Source organism: Tamandua tetradactyla, chromosome 2 (genome assembly GCF_023851605.1).
Source record: "Tamandua tetradactyla isolate mTamTet1 chromosome 2, mTamTet1.pri, whole genome shotgun sequence".
Taxonomy (NCBI): domain Eukaryota; kingdom Metazoa; phylum Chordata; class Mammalia; order Pilosa; family Myrmecophagidae; genus Tamandua; species Tamandua tetradactyla.
The window spans coordinates 47708452-47726264 of record NC_135328.1 but is presented as its reverse complement, the minus strand read 5'-3'; the positions used below and the strand labels follow the sequence as shown (position 1 = coordinate 47726264).

General features: G+C 38.3%; 1 protein-coding gene across 12 annotated transcripts in view; it reads left to right on the top strand.

The window, feature by feature from the left end:
• Positions 1 to 17813, top strand: part of MAPKAP1 (MAPK associated protein 1) — a 353385-nt gene that overhangs the window by 242721 nt on the left and 92851 nt on the right. For 11 of the 12 annotated variants that reach the window (XR_013169319.1, XM_077144983.1, XM_077144944.1 and 8 more), the window contains one exon: positions 9541 to 9648. The exons of the other annotated variant lie outside the window; for it this stretch is intronic. Coding sequence is in view for 10 of the 11 variants with exons in the window: in XM_077144983.1 (XP_077001098.1) it covers positions 9541 to 9648 (108 nt within the window). In the remaining variant the exon portion in view is untranslated. The remainder of the gene's footprint in view (positions 1 to 9540; positions 9649 to 17813) is intronic. 12 annotated transcript variants of the gene reach the window in all.

Genomic DNA, 17813 nt, shown 5'->3' with positions numbered 1-17813 from the left:
TGGGCAGGAAAACAGCATTTCCTTTCCCCAGTCACAGCCTGCCTCTTCCCTGCCCTCACGTTTAGACTGTATTACTCTTAAGAGGATTAACAGCTTCTTCTGTGTGTTTGGTATCTTTAACATGCTGTAAAAGTTAGGCCTTTCCCAGCCTTTGTCTTTAATTTCTGATTCTAGCTGACACCTTCATTAATGGTCCAGTGGAAGCTTTCTGTCGACTTGAAGACTACTGTGTAAAAGTGGCTTTGCTGTCCTATCAATAATGGTCATAATTTCCCCAATACTCTCATCAGCAGTGAATTGAGTCTTGCAGTAAAGAAATGGAAACCCCAGTACAATGGTTTAAAAGTGATTTGTCTTATAGACGGCTTCTTATTTCAGTAAAATCAGGTCGGTGCAGCATTGCTGGGTCAGATATAAGTCTGATACAAATTAGTTGGAGGAAATTGATCATTTGAACCATAGGTTATTTCTAGCTATGGTGGCTTTGTGTGTCAATATGTACGTGTGTGTAAATATTTTTTTAATTCTATATTTTATTAAAGAAGTTGTAGGTTTATAGAAAAATCATGCATAAAATATAGAGTTCCCATATACCACCCCATTATTAATACTTTGCATTAGTATGGTACATTTGTTACAATTCATGAAAGAACAGTTCTATAACTGTACTATCAACTATAGTTCATCATTTTCAATGGGGTTCACTGTTTGTTGTACTGTGGTGGCTTTTTAATCTTTCTTTTCCTTATTTACATTTGTTTGAATATACTTTAGCCATCGTCATCATCAAGCAAATTAAATGTCCTATTTCAGCCAAGTCTCAGATAAAAGAAGGGAATGCTCTCTACCCACCCATAAAGCAGCCTTCCCTCCACAGTTTTCATGTTGACTATGGTTCTGTGTTTTACACACTTAAATCCGCTACTACTCATCCTCTGGCTGGCCCTCTTGCTGGGGTTTGTTTATTGCAACCTGGCTGCTTCACCAGTCTGTTCTTCATTGCTATTGAAAGTTAATGGGGGCAAAATTGCATTCCCAAACATTTGAACCTTGAAGTGGCCAGGGCCAAACTTAGTTGATCTCTGGTGATCGGTTCAATTTAGTTACGATTTTTTGCCATTAGGTTGGGGCTGAATGATGGTGATTTGGTTGAGGCCAAATGTCTGAAGAAAATTGGCTCTCTGATAAGAGTGCTGTTATCAGAGGGGGCTACCTTCTCATTTACATTTAGATGAGTATTGATTATTTATTTACTCAGAGAAGTGAGATTCGTTTCCAATCTTATCTTTCTCGTCTCTGCTTGTCAGCAGAAAGAGAGATAGAGCTCCTGACATCAGGCCAAGATAACAGCACTTTGTAGTAAAGATAAAAGTTGGAATGGGCCTTTTTCTAGTCTTGACTGAAAGGATAAGTTTTAAAAATTAGAACTGATGGGTCTTGCTCTCAAAACCTTTCCTGAAGGTTTTGCAGTTTAACTAGGCAGGAGAATTGGTTTATTGGGATAGCCTTGGTCTTTCTTCTTTTGTAATAGGAATTTTATTTAATTTTATTATATTCAGCTGTTTCACTTAAAGCAAATTGTGTATTGGCTCAGAAGAGGCTAACGTGTAACCTTATTGTCATGTCATCCTGTTCCTTGTTTTATTATTTAAATTCCAAATTATCCAATCCAAACCACAGAGGAAGTATAAGGTACAGCAGTTTTTGCTTGAATATAGGTCACTGCTTTTAATAAGATCAACCAGAAAATGATTATAGTCACTTCTAGAGGAAGAGTTATAAGTGATGTAGCTGACATTAAATGCAAACATTTTAGAATAGCTCATATTGGGTCTGAACTCTGATATTGACAGCATCAGCTTGTCAGTGATGACTTTGGTTCAGCAAAGAAATTGGAACTTAGCCAACTCCTGCCAGCACTGCTTAGCACTGTTTATCTCAAATGGATCTCCCTACTACCAATCTCCTCCAAGCCATTGTCAGTGGTGCCACCAGAAGAATCTGACCAAAATATAAAGCTGATGGTAACATTCCCTTGCTCAGTTGCTTCTGTTGCTTGTAAGAGAAAATCCAAACTTTTGGCCAAGCTCCCGACCCTAGCTTTCCCCTTGCAGCTCTGAACAATGCCTCTTCCACACAGAATTTCCCATGATCTATATGGTCCCTTCAGTATCTGCTTGCCTTTGTACATACAGTTCCCTCTGTAGGAACAATCTGCTTCCTTCTTCAGGCTCCAAGTCCTTCTTTAAGAATGAGTTCTGATGTTTCCATCTCAAGGAAGGGTAGGGTGAAGTGTATCACCCCCTCTTCTGTGCACCTATGGCACTCTGTCCCATTCTTGGTAAGAGCATTGATTGGGCTCTTCTATAATTAATCTACTCAAACGTTTCCACCTCTTGCAACCTCCCTAAGGGCAGGAATCATTTATTATTCATCTCTGTGCCTGACATATCCTTGATGCTCAAAAAATGTTTGTTAGATGGATGTGTAGATGACATTGTAACATCACAGATCCTTTGATATCTGTGCTGCCATTGTTTTTTTTCTGTAGGTTCTGACATGTATGCATCATTTTTAGATATATTTGTAGGACCTGAGAATGTAGGACACTTTAGGAATTCTGGCGCTGAACAAGTCTCTAGCTTTAAATGCTGCCTGAAGCTTAAAAGTAAGCTTGTTTAAATCAATATGCATGCTCTCCCACCCACATCCTCACCTCAGGTTGCACATGAGAAAGGGTGTGGACATCCAGTTTGATGCCAGCCTTCCCTGCCATCAGGTGCCTTCCCTTAAGAGGCTGTTAACCTATTGTAACTCATAGTCTGTGAATCTACCTAAACCTCAATTATAACTGTTTCTGTTTCAGTCCCAGTCAGCACTAGCAATAATAGCAGCTATCATTGACTAAGCACTTTGCTAAGGGAGGTTGGAGTGTCTCATTTAATCCTTACTACATTCCTCTGGGGAAAGTTCTGTTATCATCCCCATATTACAAATGAGGAAATGTGGTACAGAGAGATTAAATAAACTACCCCAGAATGCATAGCTAGTAATGTTTCTGTCTCATGTGCACACTCATTCTTTTTCTCTTAGAACTAGGAATTCTATTATTTGCTCATACTTACTTCTTTTTCACCCTAGGACACGCTTTCAGAATAAAGCAGTTATTTAAGTTGGTGAATGGGAAATAGTTGACACGAAGGTGTAACCATAAAAATTTCAGCCTTTGACTATTTCATTTTACCCCAGATAGTTTCAGACTTGCTCTGATGGTGAAATGCTCAGCAATAATGGCAATAGATTAATTTATTATACCATACCTTAATCCAAAAAGCATTTGGAATACCTCCATTATTGTAAGAGGATTTTTAAAATACATGAATTGATAAAGAAACTACATGAAAGGAGAATAAAGTTTAAATGGCAAGATGAGTCCAGAGAAGGAGCTGGCACAGAAATGCATGCCCCATTCATCAAGTCAGGTCACATGATTAGTGCTGAGCTTCCTAATGGGCAAAGGGGAAAGGGACACAGTATCAGTTATTTACAAGATTTATTTTAAGCTGTCTAAAGATATAAAAGCAAGCAAATTGCTGTTGGTAAGTACAGCTTTTCCTGATGCTGAGGTCTGAAAGAAGTTTCTCCCGTGGGTCTTATGAAGAAGATGCAGAATGATAGAGTCAGCAATATGGCTTCCCTCTTGTCAGTCTTTAACAGGTTGCTTCCCATTGGATTTCAGCTCTCAGCTGTTAAGGAATTGGGTGCTAAAACCTTTTATGTTTCAGTCAGGGGTTAAAGGGATCAAGGAAGGTGACCTGAGCATGTATCCACCACTCAACAGATTCTACAGATTTTCTTTGAAACTTAAGTGCTGAGATGTTTGCCTTGGGTTTACAAAAGCCCATAAAAATCCTGTCTGGGTATTATAACTTGGAATACTCCCAAAGTACCCAGAGCAATATTTTATTCCTAGACCATTTGGTGACATGGTATTACTGCAATAAATACATCATTGCTCTGCCCAAGCAAGTTTTCTCATTGCTGCAAAGTAACTGCTTCCCAGAATCTTCCTTTTGTGTTTCCCTCTACTCTGAAGTACAAGGCATGTGGCTTCGTGTCCACCTGTGATATTTTAAAACCTCTTTCCAAAGGATGAATGTTTCCTTGAGAACTATGTCCTGTTCAGTGTGGAAGAGCCTTTTATATTTTATATAATCATTTCTTTGATAAAAAGTATTTTAAAAGAAATTAACCTTACAGCTTCTCTTTTTTGAAATGGCTTTTGGCTGCTTTTTTTCCTTTCCTCCCTTGTCATCTGCCTGAAAATTAAACAGCATTTGATGGAGACTATAGTTTGATATGTAGTGATCTGGGTTGTCATAGTTCTAATTATCATCATCAGACATTAATTAAGAGCTTGATATGAATGAGAGTATAATATAATAGAGAGAGTACGGGCCTGGGTAGCCTTGTGTGTGAATCCTAGTTCCACCACTTTCTACAGGGCACTGAGAAAATTATTTAGGCTCCATAATAAAGTTTCTTCCACTATAAAATGGGGTTTGTACTCCTTACTTGCTAGGATGACTGAAGAGTAAATGAGATGATGTGTATAAAAGACCTAGCACAGTATCTGGGCCTGTAATGATAAAAGTTATGATTGTCAGTATTGTTATGATATCTTAATATTGTTACAGTCCAATGATGATGAAGGTATTAACTGACACTTAAATAACACTATTGATGCATCAGGCACTATTCTAAGTGGTTACAACTGTTAGCTTATTGAATCCTCAGACAGTCTCATGAGGTAGGTGCTATTATTTTCCCCATTTTATAGATGAAGGAATTGAGAGAGGTTGGCATGAAGTCTTATAGCTAATAAGCTGCTTGGCCAGGACTTAGACCTAGGCAATCTGGCCCCAAGTCCATACCTTTAACCACCAGGCTCTACTGCCTCTCACATGTGCCCTGCCTCTCTCATTTCACAGTATGTCCAGAAGTTATTAATCTGGCCTTTTCAGGAGAAAGTTATAAAATAGTCTTTGTCTGTTGGATATCTTATACACTGTAAAGAAAATAATTAGAGAAATTGAGATTTTTAAAAGGCAATTTTCCATTTGGGTATGGATCTCGAGTTTTCTACAGCTTAACCTCCCTACTTTCCCCAAGGTCAAAATCTGTCAGTCTTTTGCTAAGTACAGACGTGAGTTTCCAAGTTGTCTTATAGCTTTTATATCTATATCTTTTTTTTTGACATGGGCAGTGTTCTAGTTTGCTAGCTGCCGGAATGCAACACACCAGAGACAGACTGACTTTTAATAAAAGGGGATTTATTTTGTTAGTTCTTCAGAGGAGTGGCAGTTAGCTTTCCACTGAGGTTCTTTCTTACGTGGGAAGGCACAGGATGGTCTCTGCTGGCCTTCTCTCCGGGCCTCTGGGTTCCAACAACTTTCCCCCCGGGGTGATTTCTTTCTGCGTCTCCAAAGGCCTGGGCTGAGCTGCAAGTGCTGAGATGAGGTATGCTGAGCTGCTTGGGCTGTGCTACCTTGCGCTCTCTCATTTAAGCACCAGCCGATTAAGTCAAAGGTCATTCATTGCAGCAGGCACACCTCTTAGCCAACTGCAGATGTAATTAGCAACAGATGAGGTTCGGGTACCATTGGTTCATGTTCACAGCAACAGAACTAGGTGCCTTCATCTGGCCAAGTTGACAACTGAATCTAACTACCACAGGCAAGCTCTGGGAATCAAACCTGGGTCTCTGGCATGGCAGGTGAGAACTCTGCTTGCTGAGCCATCGTTACCTGCCCTGTCCTTTAGCTTTTATGAAAGAGGAAGGGGTTCCCAGAACTGAAGAAGAAACTCAAGAGTTTTGGCTACTGTCAAAACTAGATGTAGATAGGAAAACTCCTAGGAAAACATGGGAGGCTTTTCCTGGAAGGATTAAAAAGAAAAGGAGGCTTTAGTACTACCAGGGGCCCAGGATATAGCCATAGCATCAGTATGTGGTATGTGTGGATTTCATTAAAATTATTTCAAATCATTTTCACTTTGGAATTAGAGAAAACACAGGTTAGATGATTCATATGAATTCCCAAATCTACAGAAATCCGTAGACTATCGCCTCTTTATAATTGGTCAGTAATTTGTAGTTTGCAGGAGGAGGGAAGGTTCAAAGCACATAACCTCTAGAGCCTGAGGACCTTTGGTTTTCATTTCTTCCTTCTGCTTCTTTCTATCTTTGTGATCTTGGGCAAGTTACTTCACTCCGCCAACCTTTAAGATCCCAATCTGCAAAATGAGGATAATAATAGCTAGCAGGAAACAAACTGATTTTAATAGAAGTATCTGTAAGAGCCAAGAAACGAAAAGGTAAATGTTAATGATGGCATTCATGGCTTTGAGATTAGCGGAGGGAGGGGGATGTGTTGAGGTATGAGAACTTTCCTAGTACTCCCTGATTCCTCTGGTTTCTTGGTTCCACTTTTGTTCAGGCAGCTGCAGAGACTAGAAGGAAAAAGTATGCAAAAGGGACCAGCCTGAAGTTCACCCCAATGCAGTCATTCCTTGGTTCCCTGCAATCAGGAAAGGGTAGTTTACTTTCAGTACAACTGTCAGATAGGCTGACAGCTTAAGAAAACCAAAACCCTGTGCACTGCACTCACAGTCGCAGTGAGCATACCAGGCTACTGCAGGGTTAAGATGAAAATATCTATCTTCCTAAGCAGATAATGGCAGGGTTTGACTAAATTATTGTATCTGAAAAACCCATTGGAGATGCCACAATGCATGAATTATTATTACAGCATCTTCAGAAATTGGAGTTTAAGTATGTATGATGTTTTTTAATTATAAAATTTGCCTTTATTATAGGAAATATGGAAAATATAGAAAAACACAAAAGAAAAAGAAAAATGCTCATAATTCTGTCTATATGATCACTATTTTTTTCTTCAAAACAGTTTTATTCACACAGCACACAATCCATATAAAATGTACAATCAGTGGTCCTCAGTACAATTGCAGAGCAGTGCTTTCATCACCATAATGAATTTTAGAATATTTCATAGCTCCAAAAAGAAAAACCATGTCCCTTATATCCTTATATGTTGATGGAAGAACATTAAGACGGTTAACTGTAGTCCAAAACTTGCATTAGGTGTATTTTTTCCCCATATGCCGCCCTGTTAATTTATTTTTATTTTTATTTTTTATGAAACATATCCACATACAAACACAAACATTCTTACCGTATGATCATTCCATTCTTGTTATATAATCAATAACTCACAGTATCATCACATAGTTGTATATTCATCATCGTGATAATTTCTAAAAACATTTGCATCAATTCAGAAAAAGAAAAAAATTCATACATACCATACCCCTTCCCCCTCCCTTTCATTCATCACTAGCATTTCAATCTACTAAATTTATTTTAACATTTGTTCCCGCTATTATTTATTTATTTTTAGTCCATATGTTTTACTTGTCTTTTGATAAGGTAGATAAAAGGAACCTCAGACACAAGGTTTTCACAATCACACAGTCACATTGTGAAAGCTATATCATTATACAATCATCTTCAAGAAACATGGCTACTAGAACACAGCTTTACATTTTGTGGCAGTTCCCTACAGCCTCTCCATTACACGTTAACTAAGAAGATGATATCTATTTAATGTGTAAGAATAACCTCCAGGATAACCTCACGACTCTGTTTGGAATCTCTCAGCCATTGACACTTTATTTTGTCTCATTTCACTCTTCCCCCTTTTGGTTGAGAAGGTTTTCTCAATCCCTTGATGCTGAGTCCCAGCTCATTCTAGGATTTCTGTCCCACATTGCCAGGAAGGTTTACACCCCTAGGAGTCATGTCCTACGTAGAGAGGGGAAGGGCAGTGAGTTTGGTTGTTGTGTTGGCTGAGAGAGAGAGGCCACATCTCCTCCAAGTGAAGAATTCTTGATATTCTCACAAGCAGCAGGAACAAAGCCCCCAGTCTTGGGGTTTGTTCATATGAAACTTAACCCCACAAAGGATAGACTAAGCCTATCCTTTGTGGGGTTAAAATTAGGCCTAAGAGTCACCACCCTGTTATTAACACTTTGTAGCAGTGACATACATACATTCTAATTCATGGAAGAGCATTCTTATATTGGTACGATGTGACCTTTTTTTTTTTTTTTTTTTGCATGGGCAGGCACCGGGAATTGAACCCGGGTCTCTGGTATGACAGGCAAGAACTTTGCCTGCTGAGCCACCGTGGCCCGCCCTGCAACCTGACTTTTAATATCTGACTGATGTTTTACTTTGTGGGTATATAATAACTTGTTAAACCAACCACCTGTTGTTAGGACTATGTTTTTCCCAAATTTTGACTATCATAAAAAATGAGTTATTGTAGCTAAACTTTGTGTTAGGTTTCACTGTAAATTCATAGAAGTGAATGTCAGTGTATTTGACTTACTACTTTCTTGGAGGTGATAGGGAGTGGGGCAACCAGAGATTGTATAACAGATCAGTGTCTTAGAAAGCAGCTATCAAGGTCCAGGAGTGACTCCCTTCACTCTGGTAGGCTGAAGGGGCTCCACGTGTGTGAAGGGCAGGAGTTCAATGAAAGGAGAGAGGGTAGAAATCTCTCACCAGGTAAGTTTTCAAGTTCGGCTCAGCATGATTTTTATGCGATTCCCTCTGCCAGTGAATGTGCAAGCATCCAATTATCAGCAGCAACCGTGCTCGTTAATTGACAAATGTAGGTACTGCCAAGTGATAAACAGTAGAAACTATTTGTAAGAATTGCCCGCATTTCCATGCTCCTACTATTTGAAGTGTTTTGATCAGACAGGAGAGGTATAAGAGATCTGAGAAAACATAGGCTCCCGGGTAGAAAGCATACTTTTAGATATGTTCTTCAGCTGTTGTCAACTTGTTGATTTTTCACATCCAGTACTTCTCCTTCATTATTTTAAAGTATTTCATTCATTTCTAGTAATTCTCCCCACACATACACACCATGTTCTGTATTCATCTGAAGCATTGTAGAGTTCATTTCAGTTTCATGGTATATTTAATTTTTTCTCTAATTGGTATTTCATTAACATTCTGCCAATTCTCAGAGGCCTTACATACATAGTCATTTTTATACCTCTTAAAGCTTTTAAACCTTTGACTAAACAAATGTTCAAAAATTATGAGTATTTAACAGATATTCAGAAGTCAACATGATCTTATAAATTCTAATGTACTCTTTTCAGTTTGAGAAGGTATTATGTTTCAACATTACATTGGCCTCTTACCTTGTTTTAGGCACAGCTGAGTGAAAACAGATCTGAAAGTAAAACAGACAAGTGTGAAACCTTGTGAAAAAATCCAGAATCTTCCATTTCAGATTGCTGGATCCTCTTTGGGAAGGCTTAAGACAGACTTCAGCATTTTCCTAATGCTTTATCAGCTTTTCACTAATATGGTATTTTTTTTTAATGTTAAATTCACGGTTTCAGACTTCCTCCCCTCCTCCTGCCCCTTTGATCTTCCAGGCCCTCAGTACCGCCTGGAGAAGCAGAGCGAGCCCAATGTTGCTGTGGACTTGGAGAGCACCTTGGAGAGCCAGAGCGCATGGGAGTTCTGCCTGGTCCGCGAGAACAGTATGTTGGCCTCCTGGCTCCATGCCTGCTTTGTCGGTTGCAGACATGCTTAGAAATTATGCATTTGGGAACACTTCTTGGTCTAGCTGTCTAGGCAGATTTGAAGGGACTTTGTTTTTCAAGGCAGACCTCAGCCTTTGTGCCAGAAGTGTATCCCAAAGTGGAATGATTGATTTCATGCTTTTTGGTAGAGTCTGCATCCTGTTTAGCTTTCCATGATTAATATTTTTCTGTTAAACTGTATCTTCCCAAGTGAGGTGCAGCTTAGAAATATAAGGCCTTTTCTGAGACAAAGACTATTTTGTATAAAGCAGACATCAAGAGGCTTTAAAGTTTTACAAAATGTTAACCATTTATATAGTCTTAGCAAGAAGGAATGTTATGGATCCTAGTGCTATGTTGAGAATGTCTTTAAGACTTAGGTTAATTTCTTTCATTCCTTCTTTCAGGATTTCCAAGTTGTGAATTTTTGCCATCCCTCTCTCCTATAGTCCCACTGACTTAGGAACAAGTGATGTATGACAACTACGATTATGGCAGCAGACTATCCACTGTCATTCCTGCTTCAGGGCTTTTATACAGGCAGCTTTGTCTGCATGTAACACTCTTTCCCTCACTCTGGTTAATTCCTCATCCTCTGTCTCATTTAAATGTCATCTTCAAAGAGCATACCTATGATCTCTCTGCTTCCCATCGCCTAAACTTGATCCATCATTCATTCTGGTCCCCCATTATAATGTGTCATAAAGCATAATACTTTTCCTTCATTGTGTGTATTTCTGTTTATAACTGTCTGTTTTTCTCAATGATCATTTGATGTCTTTTATCTTCCACTAAATTGTCAGGTTTGTGAGGGCAAGGTTGAAAAGACTATCCCTCACCCGTAGCAGGGCACCGTTTATTACTTGAGTAGTTATTCACAGATGATCCACTATAGACTAGACAATGCAAAAGCTCAGTAAATATAGACTGAATGAGTGAATGAATGGTAAGATGTTAATCATGCCACTGACCCTCCAGCTACTGACTGTAGCTAGTTTGAGCAGGACCCCTGACAGCCTCCTAGGAGATGCATGTGCAAAATTCACTAGGAAGGTAAAATGTACTCTTGGCATTTAGCAGTAAATTTTCAGAGGCAGATGTTAGTGTCCCCATCATCTACAACTAGTTATAAGTGTTGTATAGGTAAATATGCATAGAGAAAAAAAATCACTAACTACCAAATGGTCCAAAAAAATTAAATAAGTAATGAATATTTATAAATATGTTCACCCCAATCAATATTCTTTTTTTAAAAAATATTTTTATTGAGAAATCTTCACACACATACAGTCCATACATGGTGCACACTCAGTGGATCACAATATCATCACATAGTTGTGTGTTTATCACCATGATCATTTTTAGAACATTTGTGTAACTCCAAAAAAAAGAAATAAAAGCAAAAAAGAAAAACTCATACATCCCATACCCTTACCCCTCGCTCTCATTGACCATTAGTAATTCCATCTGCCCAATTTATTTTTCTCTTTGTCCCCCCATTATTTATTTATTTTTTATCCATATTATTTTACTTATCTGTCCATATCCTGGATAAAAGGAGCATCAGACACAAGGTTTTCACAATCCCATAGTCACATTGTAAAAGCTGTATCATTATACAGTTGTCTTCAAGAATCAAGGCTGCTGGAAGACAGCTCAACAGTTTCAGATACTTCCCTCCAGCCACTCCAGTACACCATAAACTAAAAAGGGATATCTATATAATGCATAGGAATAAACTCTAGGATAACTTGTTGACTCTGAAATCTCTCAGTCACTGAAACTTTATTTTGTCTCATTTCTGTCTTTTCCCCTTTGGTCAAGAGGCTTTCTCAGCCCCATGACGCCAGGTCTCAGCTCATCCTGAGAGTTATGTCCCACATTGCCAGGGAGATTTACACCCCTGGGAGTCATGTCCCGTGTAGGTGGGAAGGCAGTGAGTTACCTGCTGAGTTGGCTTAGAGAGAGAGGCCAGATCTGAGCAACGAAAGAGGTTCTCTGGGGTGACTCTTAGACATAATTATAAGTAGGCTTAGCCTAATCTTTGCAGGAATAAATTTCATTGGGGCAAACCCCGATATCAAGGGCTCAACCTATTGATTTAGTTGTACCCATTGCTTGCAAGAATATCAGAAATTCCCCAAATGGGGATTTGAATATTTCCTCCTTTCTCCTCAGTCCCCCAGGGGGACTTTGCAAATACTTCTTTATTCACTGTCCATATTACTCTGGGATCTATCACGGCATCACATTAACCTGGACAAACAAACAAGATTTCACACCCTATTCAAGATTTCATGTAATTATGGTGCTCAACTAAACTGATTGTACAAGTTAATTAGGACATCTACTACCCAAAATATAGATTTTGCACCAAAAAAACAGCTCTCCCTTTGGTCTCACACACCCAGAAGTTGAAGTTTTAAAACATGGACAATATTATCCTTTACCCTATATTCTAATCCACCCCAGTCCTGTCCAAATCAGCTTCATTCATATCTCTAGTCAAAGTCTGATCCCTTTTTCACATTTTTAAACAGTTCCTCTGTGTGGTACTGCTTTCATAGCTTCAGAACTCTAACTCTGGGTCTCAGGTGTCACATAAATGCCCAAAGTTTCTGGGAACAACCAGGTTTTATACAAGCAGCTCAGTATCTCAGAATATAGTAATAACAGTTACAACTCCTGAATATATGTAACTGCTGTAAGAGGTTACTATCTAGGGCCCTTTACAATAGGCCCCACCCTGATAACCCATGCTCTCAACTTCATTCACTGACTTTTTATATTATAGTTAGTCCATATGAGTGAGGCATGATAATATTTGTCTTTTTGTTTCTAAGATTTCATTCAACATACAGTCTTTAAGGTTCATTCGCCTAGTTGCATGCCTCACAACCAGTCAACATATATACAAATGTTTTTTTTTTTTTGGCTTTTCAAAAGGGGAATTTAATAAGTTGCTCGTTAACAGTTCTAAGGCTGAGAAAATGTCCCAATTAAAACAAGTCTATAGAAATGTCTAATCAAAGGCATCCAGGGAAAGATACCTTGGTTCAAGAAGGCCGATGAAGTTCAGGGTTTCTCTCTCAAGTGAGAAGGCACATGGCGAACACAGTCAGGGCTTCTCTCTCGGCTGGACAGGCACATGGTGAATACGGTGTCATCTGCTAGCTTGGTCTCCTGGCTTCCTGTTTCATGAAGCTCCCCGGGAGGCGTTTTCCTTCTTCATCTCCAAAGGTCGCTGGCTGGTGGACTCTCTGCTTCATGGTGCTGCAGCATTCTCTGCTCTCTCTCTGAGTCTCTCTGAATCTCCAAAATGTTTCCTCTTTTATAGGACTTCAGAAACTAATCAAGACCCACTCAAATGGGTGGAGACATGTCATCCCCTAATCCAGTTTAACAACCATTCTTAACTAAATCACATCAACCAGGGAGATGATCTCATTACAGTTTCAAATATACAGTACTGAATAGGGATTATTCTACCTTTAAGAAATGAGATTTATATTAAAACATGGCTTTTCTTAGGGGGCATACTTCCTTTCAAACCAGCACATTCCACCGTCTGGCCCCTAAAAAAGACCTGTTTTCAGCATATACAAAATACATTAATTTCATAACAACATCAGAAATCTTTAAACCTATCAGTAGCAATACGATGAAGTACAAAATTAGAGACAGTATAAAATCTCATCAAGTCAGTTATAGACATGATCTGTCCTAAGGCAAAATTTTCTCCATTTGCTCTGGACCTTTGAAAACTCATAGCAAGTTATTTGCTGCCAACATATAAAGGAGGAACATTCACAGGATACATAGACACATTTCCATAGGGAGGAAGGAACACAGGGGTCACCGGACCCATACAGTTTCGAAAACCCGCAGGGCAAAGTCCATTAGATTTCAAAGTCTGAGACTCGTTTATCCTCAAGGCTTTAGAAAGTGGCAGTCCCACCCTTTCCAAATGCCTATGCCTGCCTCTCTCTGAATGCAACCTTGGGGGATATTGGGGAGACCACCTTTCTCTCGGCTCCACCCTCTCCAAGCATTGGGGCCGCACTCGGGCTCTCTGCCATCTCCGGGGCACACGCTCAGCCCCTCCATGTGGTGGCAGCCAGGCTCTCCCCCAACCCCAAGAAACGTGCTTCACCCCCTCCAAGGCCTGAGGCGGCATGACTCTTCCACTGCAATGAAGTGGAAGGCCCATTCTCTGCCTTTGGGGCAAACTCACCCTCTCCATGGGCTTGGGTAGGTCCACTCTCCTGGTCCGAGGCTTCCTGACTTCAGACCTCAGCCTCCACGGTTTTGCCTCTGAAGTTATTTTTCCTCCAATGTGTCCCTTCTCTGAACCCCTCAGTCCAGACTGGCAGCGGCTCTGTTTATACAGGTCCCACAGCACTCTTGTTGGCTTTCTATGCAGTAGTGTTGAATCATGCCCATCAGACATAAGGAGTTTCCACAGATCTTTCCTGGATAACGCCATGTCTGATCCTGACTTTCTCTGAAATGGCTGACTGGTTCCACATTTGTTTAAATCCACACTATACTCTGTAGTCTCCCTTTCTGTAGGCCCAGAATTTTACGGGACCTCAATTTCTGGTTTCTTTTTACTCAAGAGTTCAGTTTCCAGCTTATCTCTTTCCTGTCGCATTTCACTATAAGCTGCAAGGAGAAACCAGACTGCACTTTCGACATTTAATTTGGAGATCTCTTCTGCTAAATATCCAAGTTCATGGCTTTTAAAATCTGCCTTCCAACCAATACCATTAGTCAACTTTGCCAGATTATCTGCCATTTTAAAACAAGGATCACCTTCCTTCCAGTTTTCAATAACATGTGCCTCATTTCTTTCTAAGGCCTCATCAGAGGTATCTTTAGAGTCCACATTTCTACCAACAGTCTCTCCAAAGCATTCTAGGCCTTCTCTATCAAACTTCTCACAGCTCTTCCAAAATCTTCCCTTTATCCATTTAAAAAGCTGTTCCAACATGTTTGGTATTTGCAAACTGCAGCAGCAGCACCCCACTCTCCGGTACCAAAATCTGTTCTAGTTTGTTAGCTGCCAGAATGCAATATACCAGAAATGGAATGGCTTTTCAAAAGGGGAATTTAATAAGGCTGAGAAAATGTCCCAATTAAAACAAGTCTATAGAAATGTCTAATCAAAGGCATCCAGGGAAAGATACCTTGGTTCAAGAAGGCCGATGAAGTTCAGGGTTTCTCTCTCAAGTGAGAAGGCACATGGCGAACACAGTCAGGGCTCCTCTCTCGGCTGGACAGGCACATGGCAAATACGGTGTCATCTGCTAGCTTGGTCTCCTGGCTTCCTGTTTCATGAAGCTCCCGGGAGGCGTTTTCCTTCTTCATCTCCAAAGGTCACTAGCTGGTGGACTCTGCCTTGTAGTGCTTCATGGTGCTGCAGCATTCTCTGCTCTCTCTCTGAGTCTCTATACAAATGTTTTGAAGCATCAGTGTGATACTTTTCACCTATCAAATAAGCAAGGTATTTCAAAAAGAGTCCCCATTGCTGGAGAGAATATAGGGGTAATATGCATGCTCAAACACTGCTAACTATAGCATATCATAATAACGGTGCTAGAAATTTCAAAAGACCTAAAAAATGTGTTACCTAGCATTTTTGCTTTTGAGGATCTGTCTTAAGGAGACGTAAAATGCAACAAAGATTTGCACATAATGATAGTTTTCATGGTATTATTTATAATATCCAATACTGGAAAACTAGTCAAATAACTTATGGTACATTCCTATGTTGGGCTGTGCTAGTCTTCCACTTCTGGTAATGACAGGCTTAGTAATTCGAACAGACTTTCCCACTGAAGGTAACTGAGCTGAATAAAATATGTAAATCACCTGCCTTAAGTCACCAAAGAGCACGAGATAGAAAGGAATTAATGGCCTAGATTGGGAGAAGATTTAAACCAAGAGACGTGAGATCAACACCTAGGACCATTTTTGCCCTAACATTATTTGTCTATCTGGCAAAGGAATTTGAAAAGCTCTAGGCTATCTAGAGGAAAAGGGACAAAAGAAACCAGGGTAGAGATCCCAAAAGGAGGGCAAAGAGAAAGATAGTAGATCTAAACCCACATATATAGTAATTATACTAAATATAAGTGAGCTAAAATTTTTAGTATAAATAAAAGGTAATAATTTTTAAAAGGATTTTTAAAAATATGTTGCTTACAGGAGAAATAGCTAAAATATAAAGGTACTAGAAGTTTGAAGTAAAGGATGGAAAAAATGTTCTGTACAAATACTAACTAAATAAACTAAAATAAATCAGGTATTAATGTGAAGTGGAAAACATTAGAGATAAAAAGTGTCATTTTATAATGATAAAATGTTCAATTTTCTAGGAAAATTTAGCAGTTCTAAAGCTATATGCAATTAATAGCATAACCTCAAAATATATAAAGCAAAACCTAAATGAATTACTAAGAAAAATATATAAATTTCCAATCATGGAGGGAGGGAGATTTTAATTTTAGTAACTGACAGAACAAATAAATGTTTTTTTAATCAGTAAGAAGCACAGTTAACAAACTCAACCTAATGGGCATGTATAGGGAATATTTCACTCTGCAACTACAGAATATATATTTTTTCAGTCATGTGTAAATGTGTACCAATATAGGCCATATTCCAGGCAATAAAGTAAGGATTAAAGTCACATAAGATATGTTTTCTAATCATCATCTGATTTCATTGAATTAGCCTAGAAATCAAGAAAAAGATAACTTGAAAATCCTTAAGTGTTTGGAAATTAAAAAATAAGCTTTTAAAACCATGGTTTAAATAAGAAATAATAATGAAAAATATAAAATGTTTTGGACCAAAAGATAATGAGAATTCTACATACTCAAATTTGTGGGAATGTAGCTAAGCAATATTTAGAGGAAATTTTTGTTCTAAAATGAATATATTACAAAAGAGGAAAGGGCTTAAAAGAAATGAGTTAAGCATTCAGCTCAAGAAATTAGGAAAGAAGCAGAAAAAGCAACCTGTAGAGAACGAAAGGAAGCAATAAATAGAAGCAGAAATTAATGAAATAGAAAAGTGAGAGACATTAAAACCAAAAATTGGTCCTTTAAAGACTAAGAAAATTGGTTAGTCTCTGATGAAATGGATCAAAATAAAGAAGAAAAGCATAAGAAGAGAGAAACACAAATAGTAGCAGGAATGAAAAAAGTCATATGACAGATCCTGCAGTCATTAAACAGGTCATAAAAGTTATGAAATATGTTAATTGCAAAAATATTTGTATCTTCATATTTTCCTGAAATCAGGAAACTAATTAGTAACAGGTCATAGCTATAGCAATGCAGATATTTGTAAGAACTCTCTACTTGATATTTTGAGAACATTCACAGTTTTGACAGCTGATCAAATGGTATCTAAGTTAGTGTTTAATATTTAGAATTTATGAACTTACTATCTGAATTTGTAGATTTTTTTTCCTTGTTACCTTAATTTTAAATTGGTTTAAGAAACTTACTACACGAATACAGGCCTTACAATGATTGCATGGATTCTTTATTTAAATATGCCTATGGTTAAGCTAACAAAGATATCCATTTTTGGTGGTTCTAAATGTATTGTTTGTTTTCTTAAATAAAAAATAAAAGGAATTTTTAAAAAGTTATGGAAAACTCTATACTAAAAATGTTGAAAATATGGATGAAAAGGACAAATTCTTAGAAAAAGACAAATTACCAAAATTGACACATGATAAAAATAGCAAACCTGAATATCCCATAACTATTTTGAAAAATGAATTAGTGATTAAAAGCCTTCCAACAAAGAAAATCCAAACCCAGATAACTTCACTGGCTAGTTCTACCAAAAAGAAGGAAGAAATAGTTCTAATGTTACACCAGCTGTTCCAGAGAACAGAAAAATAATTTACACTCTCCAGCTCTTTTTAAGAAGCTATTATAATCTTTTTACCAAACCCCAATAAGGACCATACAAGATAGAAAAATTTCAGACCAATCTTACTCATAAATATAGATGCAAAAATCCTGAACAAAATATTAACAACTGAATCCAGTGATATATTCAAAGAATAATGTATCATTACCAAGTTAGGATTATTCTAG